Here is a 12,670-nt window from a genome sequence, read left to right as displayed (position 1 = left end):
ATTCTTTGAACAGAGTGTGCCGTGTGCTGTAGAAAGGTTGGTTGTGTATAAACCATAACGGATTAAGTGTCCAATCACAAGTAGATAAACGCAAATGTTCGGAACACTGACGTGTTCACTTGTTATTGGACAAGTAATTTGTTTTACACAGCGTTGCGAACAGCAGATGTCGTGTGCCCAGTAGACTGAGTAGAGTATGTCTACTGTAATGTCATTGAAAGACATAAATACCCTTTCCTTTCTTAAAAATCAAAACACTTATAAACCATCAATGGATTGTTGTCCGCTTGCCCCTGAGATGAGAGAGAGGTGATCCACCATGGCGATCACTGGCGGGATCAAAACCCTAGATTGCGGTACTCTGTCTCCCGTCCGATCTTCGCTTATTCGTCGAAATCCCCGAATTGCGACAGAGAAATCGGGTGGGATCTTCTGCTTCTCTTCCAGACCCGTACATATTGAACCAAGAGTAAGATGGTTGTCTGGAGATCGGCTTTGCCACTCATCATTGCCGTTGCTTTGATGACTTTCGAACATTGGGTTACGATTCCTTCGTGCGAGGTAGTTTCCCGCGACAATGTTGAGGATGATTCCACCAAAGACTCTGGAGAGTTGAAGGTGATGATGGTGGCTAATCTGCTCCTACTGGGATCTGAAGCAGGTTACACGAATATCTATTTCAGAGACTCTTTTACGGCCAAGTTCTTTAGGGTATCAATAAAAATTTCCTTGCTTTTCTATATTTCTATATCGTCAAATTTTGCTTTTGGATGAAGGTGAATGAACTTTTCGTCAGAACTAGTTTCATGGGGTTCGTCATATTTTTCTTGAAGGAAAATGAACTTCCAACTTTTCCTCCTTGATCTTCATTGATAAAATAGTAATGTTCGGCTGTGTATTTTTGTAGTCCTGTATCCATACTGTATCAGAAATCTCCTAATATTAATATAATAGAATGATCATACCATATGAGTTGACCCTATACAACTAACTGAAAAGCATTCGAAACTTGAACCTCCTAGTTGTTAATGCATGTACCTATTTATCTGATATTACCCTTCCTTTTATTTTTGAGCAATCTGGATTAAATGCGGAGTCCAAATTGCTAATGGAAGACAAATAAAACGAGTTAAAGTCAGAACTGACTGTGCCGTAACCTTGGCGCTTTTGTTGCTCCACAACGTTGCCACTTTTGAACTGATTGTGGGCTATTTATTCCCGGTTTTGTATCCAATGAGATCTTTGCTCGTTGGAGAAAAGCTAATCGGGATTGTAATTGTACACAAAAAGGTGTAAATAAAACAAATATCACAAATGAGGATCAGTGAATCGTGGTGCCTAATTGGGGTGCTTTTTACATGCATTAATTTGCTAAGTTATCATACTAGATTGTACAAATCGTGTCATTTCCCTCTCTTGCTCAAATTTCTTTTCTAATTTCAACTTTGTATAATGCACATAAGCTGTATTATTCAATAGACATATCCTTTTTCTGTGTCATACGTATTTTTATCTTTATTGATAATGAATTTTATTTTGAGGTTATTTATTCATTTGTTCTTACTTATTTTTGAACTAGAAATCCTTTCACAGCCTGAAGCCTGATATGTTAATTGTCTTGGGAGATGTTTCTGCAAGAGGATCAGATTTAACACATGATAAATGGTTGTCTGTGATTCAGCAGCTTCAAAGGATGTTGGGTCCCTTTCTTGGTCTTCCCCTCCACATTGTTCTTGGTGACAGGGATATTGGAGAATGCAGTAAAATCAATGCCAAATTTGTTAATCGGATTGCTAGCAATTTTCCTGGATTGGACTCAGCTGGTTGTGGTTCCTTTGAAGTTAGCAATATTAGCTTTGTCTCACTCAATTCAGTTGCATTGCTCTGTGGTGACAATGATCTTCGTTTTGGTGTTGAAAAGATAATAGAGAAAGAAAGTGTGGACCTGCAAACACATACCAATGCTGCAACAGAAATTGCAAATGAGACTACCAATTCTGAGACAAATTTCAGCAATTTTGTATGGAGAGAGAATACCATGTTATCTGGTTCAGGTCCAGTCCTCCTACTCCACTTTCCCTTGCACTCCACATTAAATAGCAACTGTGCGGCAGTCAATGCTCTTAATCCCTCTCCCTGTCATCATAAGAGTTTGAAGACATTTGGTAATCGGTAAGTAGTTTCTCTACGTGTAGTGCATCTTGATTCTGCTGGATTTATCTTGATAAATCTGTTACTTATTTTGCAATATATCCATAGTTTATGAATTATATTCTACTCTTCTGCATTCATCTCAAAGTAAAGGCTCAAAAAATGTCATTAATCCTACATTTACCGGCTTGCAGTTTTGAAGGCATCATGTAACTTCGTTTCGCACAAAAATGTGTTCTTAATGGTGATTGTCCATATTGTGGTAAGTTCCTGACTTATTTCCCTTGAAATTGTTTGCAGGAGACTTGCTGGGGCGGGACCATATGATTTGTTACATACTGTCCCCCCCAATGAAACCGAATATATATTTCAAGCTCTTAAACCAAGGTACTTTTGTGTTGGAACATGAACTCAAAAAATGTTTAATATGCATGCTCTTCCTTCATCTAAATTTGTAAACTGTTGTCTTTTGTCCTTTGAGTTGACAGTTTCCTATGATTCATTATTTTTGTCAAATCTTTCTACCAAGCAGTTATTTGTCCTCGTTTGGTTGATTGTTCTATAATCTTTCTGGTTTTAGAAAATTATTTTTTACTTATTCATGTGATGCTTAGTGTTTTTTCCCCTCCCATAATCATGAGGATGCAAATGCTTAGGATATGGGTATGAGTCAGTCATGCTTCATTGTTTATAATGGTGTGCATTTTAATGTGTAACAAGTTTGTCCTTTTGGTCCCTGAATTGTCTGGGTCTTGCAAGTATCCAGATTTGTTATCAGCTTCCTTTCTGACTTAATTTCTCCTTTTCTCTAACCATTTGTTTCCCATTCCTTACTTTAGTTGTCAGACTGGGAGGTAAATTTTAAGAAAAATAGAGGAATCTTATGAATAAAGAGTTTCTTATGATGATGTTTTGGTATTTTTACTATCATATTTACAGGACAGTTATTGAAAAGGCATGCCTAGGTGCACAGGTGAGGCTCATTTCAAAGCTTGTGCCTTGCCTAGGCCCAGGTGAAGCTACTTTAGAATGGCACTCACTTGGCGTGCCTAGGCATGGGCCTGGTGCACCTCACGCCTCAGCCCAGGTGTGTGCCTTTGTTAAATTTGGTGCTTTTTGTACTTTTTTACGTGTCAGCAATGTGACCACAGGTGACCTATTTTGCTTCTAACAGGGATATTGCTTTAGCAGACCAGAATGTTCTATTCCATGTCAACAGAGTGTATGTCAAAGATTTTGACTGTTTAGTTTCTTTTAGTGATAAGTCGATATGTGATTAACAACTTGATATTAGTAAACCACCAAAAAAGATACCAGATTACTTTTATCCAAAAAAAAGATAACAAATTACCAGTAAACTAAATTTGCATTGAATTTCTGAAGTTACATTTTCTGTTTTCTTCTGTTTGTTTGGCTCTACTAGTATTACTTTTCACCTTCAATTCATGTGGCGTTACCGGGTCAACTTCTACTTTGTGTATTCTGTGTCCATAGATACAAAAAGAGAGCCAAATTCAGAAAAAAGAACTATATGGCCTATTCCTGAAAAATCTGCGTGTTCCTACCCAAGACTACAACCTACTCCAAAAACCTTTCAGTAAGTTTTCTTCTATGTTAAATTTATTTCCGAACAGTCTTTTGTTTCTTTCTGTCCAGATTGTCCAAACCACTATAGCAAGTCCTACCCCCTAAATAACCTTGCTTTCTTTTGATAAATCTTTTAACACAACCAATAAATTTTCTCAAAAGCAGAACTGAACCTCAAATAGCTCCAAAAACTTTGCCCATAGGCTTCTTGCAACTCTACAGTGAATCAGCAAATGGTCTGAATCTTCTGAAGCTTCTCCACACATTATACACCTGCTGGGCAACACACTCAAATCTCTCATTGCCAACGCATCCACTGTTAAACATTTATCCACACTGCCACCCATAATAAAAGAACAGCTTTTGGAGGGACTGGCAGTGTTCCACACTTCAGCTTTTGGGAAGTCCACCACCTCCATCTCAGTGAGTTTATTGTAGAATGATCTGACTGTGAAGTTTCCTGCTTTATCCCATTTCCAAAGTTGCTTATCCCTACTCATAATATCAGGTGTAATGGCAAAGGTTTGCTGCATCAGCTCCATCCATTGCCCAACCTCCCAATTATTTAGGTTCCTTTTGAAAACAGGGCACCAAACTGCCAAGGAATAGCCTCAGATGCCTAGAAATCTTTATTTTGTGCAATCTCAAGAAGATTGGGGAAGCTCACTTTAAGTGGTTAATCTCCACATCAAAATCAAACCAAAATTTAATCCTCGTACCAACTCCCATCACAAACTTAATCCCTTTTTTCTGAACTCTACAAAAGATTTTTGGATGCCTCTCCAAACGGCACACCCATAAGACATGTTTGTTTGTGCAGGACCTTGATTCAAGTTACTTGCACCATATTTTACTAAAATAATCCTTCTCCATTAAGTGTTGGGTTGCTCATTCCATCTCCAAAGCCATTTACCAAGACAAGCCACATTAAATTTCCTAAGCTTCTTCACCCCCAAACTCCTTGCTTTCATTGGTCTACAAACCTGACTTCATTTGACCATATGAAATTTAAATTCTCTTCCACCCTTCCCATAAAAAAGTCACATTTTCTTTTCAATTGTCTTGGTAGTAGTGCTTGCTGGAATAGGGAACAGAGATAACAGGTAAGTTGGAAGGGAGGAAAGAAAATTCTTAATTAATACCAACTTCTGTCCTTTAGTTAAGTATCTCCCTTTCCAAGATGCTAACCTCCTCTCCACCCTCTCCACCACTGACTCCCAGATCTTCTTTGCATTGCATTTCTCCCCCAATGGCATTGCTAGATACCTTGTGGGCTGCTTACCCACTTTATATCCCACACTAGTAGCCAACTGCTTAGTTTTTACACCCTCCCCAACTACCAAGAGTTCACTCTTATGAAGATTAATCTTGAGGCCTGACAAAACCTCAAACCAAGTGAGAATCATACGGATAGTTTCCATCTGCTTCTATGATGCATCAGCAAAGAACAATGTATCATCTGCGTACTGTAGCAGTGCCACCCCTCCCTCCTCACCGTCCCTAAAACCTTCCAAGAAACCCCTTCAACTACCCTGTGGACAATTCTGCTTAATGCTCTGCAATGCAAATGAACAACAAAGGGGAAGGGGGTGGGGTGTTCCCCCTGCCTCAAGCCCCTTGAGTTGTAAAATCTACATACTGGCTTACCATTCATCATTATCAGGAAACTCACTGTTGTTACACACTTTCATTCAATTCCTCCATTTGCTACCAAAGTTAAATCTCTCCAGCATGTAGTCCAGGAAACCCCAGTTTACATGATTGTAGGCCTTTTTCATATCAACTTTCAGCAACACATCCAGTGCCTCACTTCTTAATCTTGAATCAATCAGCTCATTTTCTACTAAAACCCTGTCTATAATCTGCCTCCTATCCACAAAAGGCACTCTGAAATTCAGAAATAAGAAGTCCCATGACTCTTATCATTCTCCTTGCCAGCACATTTGCTATTATCTTATACACACTGTCCACCAAAGTGATAGGTGTTTCTTATACACACCGTCCACCCAAGTGATAGGTCTATAGTCTCTTAGACCAACTGCTCCTTTCTTTTTCGGGATTAAATTTATGGAAACGGAGCTTGGAGTTTAGACTTCTTTCCAACACTCCATTATTGTGAAATTCTTCGAATACCTTCATCTAATCACCACCAACGAAGCTCCAACTTCTCTCGTAACATTCCCTTGTTAAACCATCTGGTCCTGGTGCTTTATCTGCTTCCATTTCTTTAATTGTCTCCAAAACTTCTACGGTAAACACACCTCCAGCAGACTTGCTTTGTCTGCAATCAAATACCTGAAATCCAAACTGTCTAATTTAGGCCTTGGGCTCCACCTTTCTCTATATACATCCCTATAATAATTAATTATAACCTGTAGCCTGTTCTCCTCCTCAATTTTCTCCCCTTCTACCTCTAACCTCTTAATACAATTCTGCCTTCTGCCATTTTCCAATTTGTGAAAGGAGGTATTTTTGTCCCCATGTTTTAGCCATAAATAGCTGGGCATCTGTCGCCACTTTATCTCTTCTTGATAACAGATTGCCAAATTCCTTCTTAGCATTGATCCTCCCCAATTTCTCCTCACTCACAGTTCCCCTTTCTCCTCAGCCCTATCCGCTCTTGTTATTGTCTCAAGACACTCCTTTTTCTTTGGTTCCACCCCTTGGAAAGTTTGCCTGCTCCATTTTTTAGCTCTTTCTTCAGATGAATCAGCTTCCTACTAAACATATGGCTTACTGACCCCACCACTTGATGCTCATCCCACCACCACTTCATTTTTTTCAACAAACCTTCCTCTTCAAACCACATATGTTCAAACTGGAAAGGAGGATTTTTGACAGAAGGGATTCCTCCACAATCTAATAAAATAGGGGAGTGATCAGATAGTGGTTTGGGTAAGGCTTCCTGGGACAAACGAGGAAAATGTTCTTCCCAGGTTGTTGAGACAACAAAAGGGTTCAGCTTTTCTAAAATGGGGTCATCTTGATTGTTTGACCAGGTGTATTTTGCCCTAATAAGTGGTAAGTCCACCAATTCCCAACAACTCATGAACTATCCAACGCCTCTTGTTCCCCTGCAACTTCTCTGTCATATCTTCTCGTGCAAGAATCTGATCATGTTGAAGCCCCTTCCCCCCCCCCCCCCCTTCCCAATCACCCAAGGGAAGTCCCAGAATTCTTTATATCGACAGTACAAAGGTAGTTAAGTCATTTGTTTATCTAATTAAAGTTGAATAGTCTATTTTGTCTGAGTTTAAGTTGTGTGCCCCATACTTAATGGGGGACAATATTGTCTTTTGTAATCGAACACATAGAGTATAAATACAAAGTGGGTCAGCTGGGTGATGGGACTTTTCTCCTCCTAGACCGTGCCCTTTCTTCTCATCTTTCTCTCTTTCTCCTTCTTCTTCTTCTTCTCTCTTCTTACCCGGAATTAAACTAGGGCTAGTTGATCTATTCACAAAACTGAACAGAAATTGAGAACTGCCCCTTTTGACCTTTTCTACCTCCCTTGTCACCACAACAGAGGGATCCCACACCAACAATAATCCACCCACTGTTCCCCTTGCCAGAATGAACTCCCACTCACACTGCCTATGCCCCCAGATGCTTCATACTATCTCTCCATCCCACACCAACTTGTACGACCTGAGTTTAAACCCCTAATGTTCCAAGATATGATTTTTAACTGTTCTGTAACTATTGATACTTCAAAGTTCCTTTTCTCCCTACCTTGCTGCTATTATCCTTCTTTTCTCCCTCCTCCCTTACCCTGTGCTGAGCTCCCATGTTATGGATGCATTCATGGGAAAGACCTACCGCCGCCGGCGCCAGCAATGAGGAAGTAGGGCCCACACGACAGTTCATCAGGGGGGGGCACACATCCCTTGCCATGACAGCAGCTAGCACTCGCCACCAGCTTACTTACCTTATCCCATCCCTTCTTATTATATTAGGAGTAGGAGTTTCTGTTCTTGGTAGGAGTTGGTTACTGTTACTCGTTAGAAATAGGAGTTTTAATTAAAGTTGGATTACCCTAGCCTTATCCTTATCCTAGGGTGGCCGAACTCAACAAGGCGTTCCCCTTGTAATCCCCTATTTAAGGAGCTAAGAATTGAAAATTAGGCATTCAGTTTTCCAAGTTAAGAAAGAGAGCAAGGAGAGTTTGGGTGGTCTCTTGGACAAATCACCGACTAAGTAATCACGATAGGGTTTGTGCGCAAGGGTAGGGGCAAGGGAAGGTCAGAGGTTCCTCCCGTGGACCGACCCGTGACAAGATCCTATGCCCGGGCCCATAACATCCCAGCTTTGTCGTCCAGCTCCCATGAGACCCTAAATGGCTCCCTGTCCATTCTCCTACCTTTCATTTACATCTCCACTACTGCCCTTCTCTCTATCTCCACTAGTAGCCATATGGTTGCCGCTCCATGCCTTTGAACAGAACTCCAAAAAATTCCCCTGAAGACACCAACTTTGAGAGTACCCAAGGAGAGACCTCTTCCTGTTCACTTGCCAGCTCCCAGCTTGTGATGCACCATGGAATCATTGCTCTTGATTTGAAGCACTTTTGTGTTTGGGTTTGATATATTTATTATAGAGGGCTACTGGATAACTACCATCATCTTGAATTACATAAATTTCTTTTCCTCCACTCCCTACCATAGATTTACTCTGTACCTTTTACTAAAAGAAATCCTCAACAATGTTATGCTTTAGGATAATTGGTCATTATCTTTATTCTATGGGAGGGCTCATAATTTTATAGTTTTCCCCATATTTTCTCCTTTTCTGAAAGACTGCAAACTAGTATTAAGTTGTTTTCATTTTATTAGCAAGGTGTTGTGTCATTAAGTGGCAGAGTCTTAGTTACTAGAATCTTTCATAAGGGCTGATAGATCAGCCAACTGAGTCTATAAATAACTGTATTCAGCTAATAGTGGAAATTGAGCATGGAACGAGAATTTGAAATTTTAATATTTCAGGTGCATGCCCTCTTTCTTCTCTCTCTCTCTCTCTTCTGAAGGTGAATTTCTCTTTTTTATCCTCTTTCTCTTTCTTCATCTATTCTTCTTTTAGGCTCCGTTTGGTTTGCAGGAATAGGGGTCTGGAATCGGAATGGGCTATTCTGATTTGAACTGTATGGTTGGATGGAATCGGAATCCCATTTCCATTCCTGGTGGAGGAATGGGATTCCCCAATTTGAAGGAATGACCATTCCCTCCCCCTTCCTTAGGAATGAAATCCCATTCTGCTGATTCCTATTCTCATTCCTGTTCTTGTCTGAATCAAACAGATTATGGGAATAGACCATTCTGATTCCGATTCCAATTCCATAGGATTTCGGTTCTGATTCTGGCTGTGAACCAAATGGACCCTTAATATTTCATATTTACTCTATTGGAATCTCCATTCTCATTTCTATGAGTCATCTCTCTTTTTTACCCACCATGTACACTCAAAGGGCTTTTTCTCCTTCCTGCCCTACATCACCCCATTCCTTTGTTTTATTTGATCAGTTATTAAAATTTACTATTCCATAACATAGACAAAGTAGTACTGTTTTCAACACCCAAAAAGGGATTGGATCTCTCATATATCTGCTTAGGGAGCATATATGTTGCAATTCAATGCTTGAGGCTTTTTATCACAAGTAACTTGAAGAAAATCTAGAAAAGGTCAACTCTTCCATAGCCCTAGTAGTTGATCCATTTGCTGTCTAGAAGAATAAGGATATGTAATTCATATGTGATATAATTGTTAATTGTTCTTTTTCTTTGGCAGGATAATATTTAGTGCACATACCCATGAGTTTTATGACCGCACTCACAGAGATGGAACCCGTGAAGTGATTGTTCCTGCCATGACCTGGGATGGAAGGGATGATCCTGGTTTCGTTGTTGCTACTTTTGGACAGAAGAGAGCAGTGACAGTCATCCGGTGCTTTCTTGCTAGGGAATCCCATATAGTAATGGCCTATGTTTCAGTTCTGGTTCTGTTATTATCCGTGGCAATATTGCCAAGCGGTTCTACAAGGTAACTGGAAATCTTTCCAACACCATATGTATTTTATCAATTGATTTATTTATTATCTAACATGTTAATTTTTTGTACATTGAAGTTCTAGTGTACCATTTGTCTTTCACGTCAGTTAAAAATATATACATGCCCAAGAAAGAAAAAAGAAGCTATTTGTTTAAGCTTCAAATGCGGGGGTTTCCTGGACTCTTGGTGCTTTCTTGCATGTTTACTGATATGGCCATTGAGAACATGTATACATCAACAATTCTCAGCTATGCGTCCAAAAAAACAATGAGACTTTTCCCTACTTTGGAAGTTGGAACCAAGATGAAGCTTTCTCAACTGTGGCTAAAAAATTGTTTAATGACCTTAATTTGAAAAATATTAAAATTTCAATTCCTGTCAATCTGTCATAGAGATGATGAGGAATAGAGCTAATGCAGATTGTGGTACCCGGTGTTACTGTGTTACTGGACCTGCACCCTGCATTGGATCAATGGTGTTCAAGAGAGTACTCAAGACAGAATCCGGATTGGCTGCACTTGTTGACTATTTAACCAATAACAACGCCCCGCATCAGCCATGATCGTGAAGTGAGAGGTTGGAGTGGTTGTGGGGCATATGCAGTTATACGCTTCATTGTTGACGTGGGGTGCTATTATTGGTTGTTAAATAGCCCCTAAACAGCCATCACGTGTAGGTAATCTGGACTCCACAGACGGGTGAGTGCGATCAATCCCTAAGGTTGTGTTTGGTTGCAGTGAAATTTTATTTGCACTAGTACAAATGCAAGGGAGTGCAAATGAAAAAAAAAATGTAAATTGTTGTTTAATTTTGTTTTAGGTTTTACTTTATTTTGCTTTTTGTCGTAATTTACTTCATTTGTACTGTAATCAAACAAAATAAGCTAAAATTTGAAACAAAAATATGTCAGAATTTACGCTGAAATCATTTGCACTCATAGTTTTGCATTAGTACAAATTTATTTGCATTGTAACCAAACACAGCCTAAGAGTCTGTTTGGAAGGAGTACAAATATAAATAGTGTCATTTACTAAAACACCCCCTATAGTTTCATGAATTTATTAAAACCTGCCGTTTCTGATTTACTAAAACATTCCTACAGTTTGCACTTAGATAAAAGTGGAAAATGACAGTTTTAACACTAACATTCATTCAAATAAATTTAATCAAAAGAAACTATAAACAAAAATGCCATATTTGCCCCTAGTAAAGCATGGACAACCATTCTATTTTTCTTTGTTTGGTCAAACCTGTTTTTCTACACAAAAGTGTTAGCGGTACTTTTGGAATAAACAACAATGGACCTATGCCCTTGAACATTTTCCACTCAGTTTAGGGGTACTTTTGGAATAAACAACAATGGACCTATGCCCTTGAACATTTTCCACTCAGTTTAGGAGTACATTTGGAATACACAATCATGAGTCCATACCCTTGAACATTTTTCACTTGGTTTAGGTGATCATGATACTATTTTCACAAATAATTCTTAATGAAAGGTCAATTAAATTAATATGTTACAAACTATAGGGGGTGTTTTAGTAAAATTAAAACTATAAGGTATTTATAAGTAAATATGTGAGGCTATAGGGGGTATTCTAGTAAATGATCCATATAAATATGTAGAGTAAAAAACCTTGTATTTTGTATGTATTTATACTATACATATTTGTATTATTTGTACTCTTTTCAAATTGAGCCTAAGCTTTTTGGAAACTACCATGGCATTTGCACTGGAAGATTCCATTTAATAAACTTTGCCCAAAATCAATTGCCTCTAGCCATTTGTCGGATGTTCTTGTAACTCATAGTTAGCATCGTTTTATGATTGGTCAATGCCTTCAAATTCTCAATGGAAATATTATTAGATCACTCGTTCCTTCATCTACTTGTGTTGTCATTTGATGTGTAGTGAATGAGTTGTCTTTTCATTAGGTAATTGGCGGGGTAGAGGGTTTCATGGTGAGGTTCATATATGGAATTTCACGACCTGACTTGGGAATTGTACAGGCGAGTTGATCCACACGTGCACAGGGAATTAAACCGAGTTAATCCTCTTATCCTCCCTTTCGATCTGTTCAAGTTCAACTATCTGACCTTCATCTCTATATGTAAAATATCAGCGAACAGAATGGGGTAGCCTCTTCCCCACAAGGCCACACCCATAACCCCCCAACCTTGGTGGTAATGGCATTTGATCTCAATTCTTCCTCTTCAACTGGTCGGAGAACTTATCGACTGGTAATTACTTCGTTTATGATGTGAATGTTATTTTTTTGATGCTCAGGATCTGCTGTTCACCAAGCTGTGTAAAAGGCTGCGTTATCAAATGAACTGCTAGTATTCCGCCTGGAATTGGAACGCATATGTATAAAGAACACTGATATAGCCTTTTACTCGTATCAGCGTGACAAGCACTGGATTCAGGTCGGGCTCTTTTTCTAACTAAAAGCGTGCAGGAAAAAAAAAGACTTTTAGTCCTCATCTGACACCCGACCATTCATTCCCGTCCCACGAGGACGAGTTGTAATACGAACAAGCATCAAACTGACATCCTACCATTCATTCCCGTCCCATGAAGATGAGTAGTAATACGAACAAGCATCAAACCGTCTGAGACTTTGACAACTAAACTTTAAAACATATTTGATTTACTCTTTCAAATAAAATTGATAGCAGTAAGCAACATATTAACTTTTTTAAATGCTTAGGGTTTCCTAAATCTCAATTTGGAAGAGTATAAATATAAATAATGAAAATTTCCGATTAGTTTTGGCTTAGTGTCACTTAGGTCCCCAAATTTTAAAATGGAACAATTCAGTACTTTAACTTTTAAAATATGTCAATTCAGTATTTACTGTTAATCAGCCATTAAGTGGCATGTGAAAAG

At 39.0% G+C, this 12,670-nt stretch overlaps 1 protein-coding gene across 11 annotated transcripts; it reads left to right on the top strand.

Moving 5' to 3' along the window:
- Positions 1-271: 271 nt before the first annotated feature.
- Positions 272-12,408, top strand: LOC148876810 (uncharacterized). Of its 11 annotated transcripts, none has more exons than XM_088971707.1 (6): positions 274-661; positions 1,580-2,172; positions 2,452-2,538; positions 9,520-9,771; positions 11,791-11,964; positions 12,068-12,408. In XM_088971707.1, the coding sequence occupies exons 2-5, from the start codon at positions 1,607-1,609 to the stop codon at positions 11,918-11,920; spliced, it is 1,035 nt and encodes a 344-aa protein (XP_088827833.1). In that variant the 5' UTR covers positions 274-661; positions 1,580-1,606; the 3' UTR covers positions 11,921-11,964; positions 12,068-12,408. The 11 variants fall into 11 exon arrangements, 10 of the variants coding, with proteins under 10 accessions (XP_088827814.1, XP_088827833.1, XP_088827805.1 ...); XM_088971679.1 differs by having other exon boundaries at positions 274-711; positions 1,685-2,172; XM_088971669.1 differs by having other exon boundaries at positions 290-711; positions 1,682-2,172.
- The last annotated feature ends 262 nt before the right edge of the window (positions 12,409-12,670 follow it).

The sequence above is a fragment of the Nelumbo lutea genome, chromosome 1 (assembly GCF_056320005.1).
Source record: "Nelumbo lutea isolate HS-2025 chromosome 1, American lotus-T2T, whole genome shotgun sequence".
NCBI classification, from domain to species: domain Eukaryota; kingdom Viridiplantae; phylum Streptophyta; class Magnoliopsida; order Proteales; family Nelumbonaceae; genus Nelumbo; species Nelumbo lutea.
This window is presented reverse-complemented; position numbering and strand designations above follow the sequence as displayed.

Bases quoted from the DNA above. Each gene is read 5' to 3' on its own strand.
- LOC148876810 (XM_088971649.1), top strand. From the start codon at position 475: ATGGTTGTCTGGAGATCGGCTTTGCCACTCATCATTGCCGTTGCTTTG. The intron at 2,173-2,451 runs GTAAGTAGTTTC...AATTGTTTGCAG, and splicing joins TTGAAGACATTTGGTAATCG to GAGACTTGCTGGGGCGGGAC. The intron at 9,772-11,790 runs GTAACTGGAAAT...GGAATTGTACAG, and splicing joins TTGCCAAGCGGTTCTACAAG to GCGAGTTGATCCACACGTGC.